General features: G+C 29.9%; 1 protein-coding gene across 1 annotated transcript; it reads right to left on the reverse strand.

The window, feature by feature from the left end:
• Positions 1-6155: 6155 nt before the first annotated feature.
• On the reverse strand, positions 6156-8446 carry LOC134267173 (conodipine-P3-like). The gene is made up of 3 exons (XM_062749394.1): positions 8158-8446; positions 7746-7921; positions 6156-6463 (listed from the first exon to the last, which is right to left on the reverse strand). The coding sequence occupies exons 1-3, from the start codon at positions 8174-8176 to the stop codon at positions 6254-6256; spliced, it is 405 nt and encodes a 134-aa protein (XP_062605378.1). The 5' UTR covers positions 8177-8446; the 3' UTR covers positions 6156-6253.
• Positions 8447-9219: the final 773 nt, after the last annotated feature.

Genomic DNA, 9219 nt, shown 5'->3' on the forward strand with positions numbered 1-9219 from the left:
AAATCACATCCCACGTCACGGGGATAGACTTGAGAGCCGAGACTGTACGATTACCCCAAACTAAGGCAGAAATGAAACGATAATTTTTAATTTTACAAATTTGTAGACTGCAAACTTTTTGAAATTTACATAAACATTACAGGAAAATAAACTTGTTACAGTTACTTTGTATCCAAAAATCATTTGCAATTCGCCATTCAAAGCACCAAATGTAATACATATACTTAGATTTGCGCCAAGAAATTCCTATTATAGGGTGTTTTATATATACATGTATATCTGATAGGATCTGAAAACCATGTTGATATACCTTGAAAATTGTGTCGCATTTATTTCTATATTTTTGCGTTTTACATAAGAACCCTGGGATACTGCTAAGAAATCCCAACGAGTGTAATCAATAGTTTTCCTACAATAGAATTAGACTGTGCAATGTCATACCGTATAACCAGAATTTTTAGCGAGGATTTAATTTTGGCATTATTAGCGAGGGTGATGAGATCGCTAAAATTGAATATCCCTAGAAATGAATTGTGCTTTATTTGTAATGGCATCTTTAGTGAACTTTTTAAAATCGCTAAAATTTTATCTCGCTAAAAATAAAAATCCAATTTTTGAGGACAAATCGCTAAATTTGCGTCTCGCTAAAATTTCCACTTATACGATATTCGGAGTTAAATGTCGCACTTTAATATTACGATCTTATTACAAAATGATTTCTAACCACGACCAAAGGCAAATTGAATACTGTACATGTAGACTTAATCAAAAACATTTGCGTAAATTCCATTATGAAGTCGTAAACTTTCAACCGTTTAAAACCAAATTGATTTCAAAAATCAAAATAATCTTTAGTTAAAAAAAAAAAGAATAGAAAATGTTTATACACACATCTATAAACACCTACTCTATAATTATAAAACAGCTTTTTTATAAATCCATAGGAAGTCGTCCTTAGAATAAAGGCGCCAGGGAAGGAAGTGGAAATTCTAGCTCTAAGTGATGATTGATGATAATTTTCTATAGTAGTGATGTTAATTGATTTTGCGTATAAAAATGTTGTAATACATCAAGTCTTGGAAATCAATCTTTCAAGTCCTATACTACACAAGTTTATAAGGTACATCAACAAAATAACTTTGGCACAAGGGCATACTCAACTTTGTTATTAAGAAACAAGGTATTATTAGACGCAGAAAATTACAAGGATTTGTGATATTGCTGCACAAATGTCGACCGTGCAATTGTTTAGTTAATATTTCAAGATTTTGTTAGTTGAAACAGGGTAAAAATTCACTATCCGGTGTAAGTTTCCGGAAGTTTTTATAAATTAAAAAAACGCATAGGATTTGTGCAGCAATTATATTAATTTCTATAACATTCTTCTTTAAATTCTACTTTATTTATTAAAAAGTTATACAGAATATGCCCTTGCGCCGGTGTTAATTTGTTGTTGATGTCTTTATTATTACCTTGAATGGGAAAGATCAGTGACGTCATAATATCACGTCATCATTTGCATTTGCTTTATAATGCTGTGTGAACTCAATATAGTCATAAAATACATAACAATAACAATCTTGAAAGTATTGCTAAAATCAAGTCTGTATAAATAATCAAATGCGTCAAGCCTCCTGCTTTAAAATATAATTTTATATTTACAGCTTTCACTTTTAAGGTAAAGGCTGTATGCACTGTGGTCTGAACTCTCTGCTTTAGTGGGACACCGCCATGTTTCGCACAACGTTGTAATACAGCTTTGCAAAGTACTTGCACAAACGTTTTCTATTTGACGTAGCATTTTCCGAAGAAAATTAATATCATAAGTCTCTCTTGGTATTCCATAGATGTAACCCTTGTTTTAAAGAAAAAGAAATTTTGTGAAATTTGTGATCATAATGATTTTGAAAAGTATTCTTTTTGTCATATGCATGCATATATTTGAGTTTTTATTCATAGCAATAACTATGTTTAATATATATTTTACTGCCATTATTTTTTTGTTAGCTGACTCGCTTGCATAACATCTCTTTCAAGATTTTTTTTTTCATACTCGGGACACCACCACTTGCTGGTAAAAGTCTGCAAATGTAATAATGTTCGAAAATTAAAGCCATGAAGCAGTTAGGGATCGTTTTTATGCAAGGAACCTTATACATGTACAACATATTAAACAGGACCAAGTTTTATGGTCTCATGTAAAAGATGTACGTCCCCAGCTCACCGCCATCACAGTTTAATTCGAGAACCAGCGACGTAAGAACCAATTCCTCACTTTACTAATCTACTGCAAGACACTGTAAGCATACTTGCTACGCCAAAACATTCATATACAAAATTAACATGTTTGTAATTGCATCAAATAGATATTCAATATATCAACAGTGCTAATAAACTAAAATGAATGAAAAATGATTATATGAATTAAAATCATTTATAGTCGGGCAAAATCTCATCTATTAAAGATACATATGGCTCTCAAAGTAGTGAAAATCCACCTCAACCAAATGCATATAACAAGAGCATTGAAGCAGGTATGTTGCACAAAAACTATTTACTTTTATGATAAAATTGAAAAATTCACACGGATAATTTTTGTTTTATATATACTTCCCAAAAATTAATCTAGTATGGAGGGGCAAATCAGTGTTTTAATCATGTAAATCAAAATAAATTTATAAACTTGATCAAATGAAGACATGTCAAAATTTTTTTCTCGATTATGAAAATAGAACATGTTGTTATACTTTGAACATTATAATATTCTACACAAGTCAAAAAATATAATTAAAAATAAAGCATATCGGGAAGTGAATAGTATTACATCTGACTTAACAAGCACGTATTTTCCAAAATCAAACATCTTTAATTTCATGTATAAGAAATGTCAACTATATATTTAGAATTATTACTTCGTGCTTAAATTACTTTCGTTTTGTAATGTATGTTTTTATATATAAATTCTATTAGCTTTCATGACGACAGCTTAAAGTGATTTCTGTGGATTTCTGTTAATGGTGTACGTACACGTTGGTAGCACACATCGTGATGATTACAAGGAGTTGTAAAGTTTTTCTTATAAAAGAACGGCAGGTGAACACTGCATCCGTTTGTCCACAGAGGTATGGCACAAGTCTGAGATAAACACACGCATACCACAGAGAGGAGAATCAGTATTATAACGGTTAGGTGGCTGTCTGTAAAAATCAGCCACATTTTACAAATCATTTCAAATGATTTAGTGATTTATCTGCAATAAAGAAGAATAAGAACAAAATATAAGAGATATGATAAAAATGATAAATATAATTCGTTTCTGAAAATCAAAGCACTTATGTTTCTCCGTCAAAGAGGAATTGAAAAAAGTGTAATAAGATACACATGCTAGTATCTGGAATGTAGATGAGAAAAAGAAACTTAAACAAGGAAATTTAAAGGGATCGGATGCCATTCTCTATATGGCATATTTGTCAAATATGCATGCCCTTTCAAATCTCATTCAAAAGTAATCACCATAGTTGTTTTCTTCAAGCTGAATATTAACATTAACCCCTTCCCTGCAGTCACGCATTTTAACGCATATACCATTTCCTATTTCTGACGCAAAATCACGCATTTACCGTTTCCCCGCAATCACGCATTTTCACGCACTTTCAAAAGTTCATTAAATCTTCACTTTATTGCCAAATTCAAACTATTTCATACTTGCTTAATGTCATAAAATAAGAAAAATTAGTTTCTTATTAAAATATTACGTCATGATATTATTTACGCTTAACTTTAGAGAAACTTGTACCCTGCTAGAAAGTACTTGCGGGGAAATGGTAACGTAATATTTCTATGACGTGAGGATTCAGTTTATTTTGCATAACAATTTTGTAAGTTGTAAAGTGTTAACAGTCCGCACTTAATTAAGAACCTGAGAGATAGGAAGGTGCATTGCATTCAAATCACGTGCCACGTCACGGTCTGTGTTGTGTTAGAACTGGTAAGATAACCGCAAACTAAGGCAAAAATTAAGTGGTTTTGCATATACTAGTATATATTTCATTTCTTAAATCATATAAATTTGTACACTGCAAACGTTTGAAAAGGTAAAGGAAAATTAACTTTTTACAGATCCTCTCCAACCAAATATTACCGCATTATGAAACTTCGCCATTTAACGCACTAATTAAATGCAGTACTTAGATGCGCGCCAATAAAATTCCAATTATAGGGGGATTTGTAGATATATCTGATAGGATCTGAAATTTATGTTGATATACCTTTAAAAATGTGTCGTATTTTATTTTCTATTTCAATTTTTTACTGAGGGGGCATCTAAAAATCGATGATTTTGGACCTGTCGATGAAATGTTGGATCGCCTGTATCATAGGGTGGGCAAGGTCAGCTACAGTGCATATCTTATTTGCATTTATTGAAGTTCGACAGACCTGCAGTGCTGGTAAAAGAATTCAAATCATATTTACGTTTTTTATATGTTCCAAAAAAGTAAATGATACAACAAATCAATTATTGACTGTGTTCTCAGGCATAATGCGTTGTATCGACCCCTTGAATAAAACTCTTTTGCCTTTTAAAACTCTTTTAAAACATTCTCAATGTTTTACTGAGCAGTCTTTAAAGAAATCTCTGTTTGACGGTGGAGTGAGATATTGGATCTGTCGATAAAATTAAAAGAGAACTATTTAAGGATGATTAAAACATAAGATAGGGTCATTTTCTCCAATAAATTGTTAATCGTTGAAAATATCCCATATATTATGATGAATGATAGTATGTCTTTATCATAATTTATGAAATACAGTTGTGTATCCCATGTTTAACAATGTTTGGGAAATTTTTTTTTTTTGAATTGATTTAATTTTTTGCAAAACATATACACCTCTCTCCCCCACTCTCATACTTGTTGGAAAAATCAAATACACACGCATGGTTAAACATAGACATACATGTACATAAGGATAAAAGCACACGCATCTATATACATATAATATACATACACATAAACTTACGCAATATGCAATGCATGTTCAATCAGTAATTATATTAAGAGTTACTATTAGACACATTAAAAAGACATTTCCACTTGGACCATTTATTAGTATATAATGTATTTCCTGACAATTTGTCTTATAAAGAATTATAGTAATTATCTTTATATTTTAAAATATCATTAAAACAATATTTTTTTTCTTGAATTTAAAATAAATATTTTTTCACTAATAGGATAATCAAGTTAATTGTCATGTGATCTTTTCCAGATTACCATTTGGGAGAAAACGTCTGATTATAAATTTTCTTAGAATTTATCCCATGTATGGGATTTTATGGGATTTATTTATGGGAGATAAGTTCCCATTTAACATCTTTCTTCCGTGGGAGAAAGATGGGATAGTTGTTAGGAGTAAACATCCCATTATTCTCCCATGGTGATACTAGTATGAATTTTATGACTAGTACATATCTTCAAATTTTTTTTAGTTTAAGATAAGACCCTGGGATACATTTTTCGTACATAACAATTGGAAATGGTAGTAAATAGTCTGGACAACGTCATATCCGGAGTTAAATGTCGCACTGTTTACAGTGATTTCTTACCATGACCAAATTAATTACTGTATACACGTAGACTTAATCAAAAACATTTGCTTAAATTCCAAAATAAAGTCGTCAACTTTCAACTTGTAAACCAAATTGATTTTAAAAATCAAAATTATTTTTTGTTTAAAAAAGTTAATACACACATCTATAAATACCAATCCGTAAAACAGCTTTATATAAATTTATAGTATGTCGTCCTTAAAATAAAGGCGCCAGGGAAGGAAGGAAGTGGAAATTCTAGGTTTAAGTGATGATTGATGATAATTTCCCGAAATAATGAGGTAATTGATTTTGCATTAAATAAAATCTATGAAAGTTTGTAATGTATCAAGTTTTGGAAATCAATCTATCAAATTTTATTTGATCAAATTTTCCAATTTAAATCAATCGTAAAATATTTCAATTGTAAAACAATTATTCAAATTGTGGACGTAATTCAAAATAAAATGTCAAACACCATTTAAAGTATATAACAATAGAATATAGTTTATGTATACACGGTCAATATAGTCATGAAATACATAAAAAATGAAAATGTCTATAAAGAAATATTGCTAAAAACATGTCTGTATAAATAATCAAATGCGTCAAGCCTCCTGCTTTAAAATATAATTTTCTATTTACAGCTTTCACTCCTAAGGTTTGTTACTCTAAGCAAGGCAAAGCTAGAGGGTGTAAGCACTGTGGTCTGTACTCCCTGCTGTAGTGGGACACCGCCATGTTTCGTACAACGTTGTAGTCCAGCTTTGCAAAGTACTTGCACAAACGTTTTCTATTTGATACATTACACTGACGTAGCATTTTCCGAAGAAAATTGATATCACACGTCTCTCTTGGTATTCCATAGGTGTAACCCTGTTTTAAAGAAAGGAAATTTGGTTAAATTTGTGATAATGATTTTGAAAAATATGTTTCTTGTCATATGCGTACATATATTTCAGACTTTATTAGTAACAATTACTATGTTGAATATATATTTTACTTCCATTATTTTTTTGTTAGCTGAGTCGCTTGCATAACATCTCTTACAAGATTTTTTTTTTCATTCTGGGGACACCACCACTTGCTGGTAAAAGACTGCAAATTTAATCCATTAATTTAAAAGACCGGGATCTACGTCCCCAGCTCATCGCCATCTCAGTTTGATTCAAAAACAAGCGATGTAAGGACCAACTCCTTACTTTACTAATCTACAACAAGACACTATAAGCATGCTCGCTGTGGCATAGCATTCATATACAAAATTAACATGTTTGTAATTGTATCAAATAGATATTTAATATATTAACTAATAAACTAAAATGAATGAAAAATAATTATATAAATTAAATTTAATTTATAGTCAGGCAAAAGTTCAGCTATTAAAGAAACCTATGGCTCTCAGATCAAGGTAGTGAAAATCCACCTCAACCAAATGCATATAACAAGAGCATTGAAGCAGGTATGTTGCGCAAAACCTTATTATTTTTATGATAAAATTGAAAAATTCTCATGGATAATTTTTGTTTTATATATACTTCCAAAAAATTAATCTAGTTTGGAAGGGCAAATCGATGTTTAAATCATGTAAATCAAGATAAATTTCTAAACTTGATCAAATGTAGACATATCAAAACGTTTTCTTGATTAAGAAAAGAGAATATGGTGTTATACTTGGAACATTAGAATACTCTACACAAGTCAAAAAAAAAATATATATATATATATATATATATATATATATATATATATATATATATATATATATATATATATATATATATATATATATATATATATAATTGGGAAAAAAAAGCACACCGGGAAGTGATATAAGCAAATATTATATCATTTCACTTGAATACGCACGTATTTTCCAAAATCAAACATCACTAATTTCAGTCGGAAAATAGCTCTTTAGAGCTAATGTTCTTTGTTGTTGTACCCGACTTTTATATATATTATCTTATCTATCTTATCTTATGTATAAGAAATGTCAACCATATATTTTACTTAGAGTTATTACTATGTAATTCAATTTCTTTTGTTTTGCAATACATGTTTTATATATATAAATTTTTTAAGCTTTCATGACGACACTGAAATTGATTGTCTTAAGAGGACATGGATAGTGTATTTTTGTTAGTGTTGTACGTACACAGTGGTAGCACACATCGTGATGATTACAGGAAGTTGTAAATTTATCCTTATAGAAGAACGGCAGGTGGAGAGGAACACTACATCCGTTTGTCCACAAGGGTATCGCACAGGTCTGAGATAAACACACACACACCACTGAGAGGAGAAGCAGAATTATAAAGGTCAAGTGGCTACCTGTAAAATAAACCAACATTTAAAAAATAATGAGTCACATTTTACTAATCAGTTCCAATAACTGAGTGATTTATCTGCAATAAAGAGGAATTAGAACAAAATATATATAAGATATATAAATATTCGCTTCTTGAAATCCAAGTACTAACAGGGAAAGTCTGCATCAAAGAGGAATTATATGTAGAAAAAAGTGTAATAAGATATACATGCTAGTATCTGTAATTTGAAGTACTTACTGTTCATTTTTTTTTTCATTTAAAGTTCATTCACCTTATAAGTAGTGTTTACATTTTTGCCAGACTCGAAATGCACTGGCCAATACACGGGTTGACGGATTTATACCAGTGACCTTATGAGCCGTGGTTATGAAAGGTGATGCATGTTTGTTATGGAATAGTACAAGATGTTTATATTGTGATATGTAATAATTCCCTCCAGCAGTATTCTATAATTAATCAGTGATGATATCCAGACTAAATGGTACCCTACTTGCTTAAAATTGTATGAGAAAGATAATTTGTAATTACACTTTATAATGCGCATATTTATCCTTAATCATTGAATATGTCATAATAATAAATTTAATTTTTATTATGATAAGTTTTAAACTATTTCATTCATGTAGCTAACAGCCTATTTCTAAATTTCATATGTTAGACAACGTAAATCTTTTTTTTTCTGTTCGAACTTTAATTACTTGTAGTCAATTTTTCTGTCCAACTGCAATCATTTATTAAATTACAATATTAAAATAAATATTTTCAATTGATGATTTTCAATTGTCGATATGGATAAAGTGTACGCACCGTCCTGAAAATGCTACTGAATTGTAGATTTTTTTTTTTTTACATCTAATTGAAAAAAATAAAATGTATTTCTAAATAATTATGTTAGTGTTGTATTATATCAAATGGTTTTTGACGTGTTTTGAGAAGAATATTAATGAAACGGAATGGAAAACATGTCAAAATTAACATAGGTAAGATTTCTGAATAGTATGGTGTATTGTATTATATAAGAAAGCAATGTACCTGTAGAACAGAATGACAATAATGTACTTTTGCTTCCATCAAACATTACAAATAGTTCTTCCATCACAAATATGGGCAACAGAAGTTTTTAAATATTCTTTTTTTCTTTCAATGATATACCGGTAATTAATCACAATTTTGCAACAAAAATTCCGACTTCAAATTTGCAGCTCATTTTGCTTTAAATTCTACTTTTCGCAAACTTTAGTTTATGGTCGATACAATGTCATTGTTTGCGTATATAATTTATCGTTAAGTCAAAGTTGG

The sequence above is a fragment of the Saccostrea cucullata genome, unplaced genomic scaffold (assembly GCF_032062105.1).
Source record: "Saccostrea cucullata isolate Sc308-1 unplaced genomic scaffold, CSIRO_AGI_Scuc_v1 ctg15865, whole genome shotgun sequence".
Classification (NCBI taxonomy): Eukaryota; Metazoa; Mollusca; class Bivalvia; order Ostreida; family Ostreidae; genus Saccostrea; species Saccostrea cuccullata.

Coding starts and splice junctions, on each gene's coding strand:
- LOC134267173 (XM_062749394.1), bottom strand. Junction 6,464..7,745: donor ACGATGTGTGCTACCACTGT/GTACGTACAACA, acceptor TCTTTAAAACAG/GGTTACACCTATGGAATACC.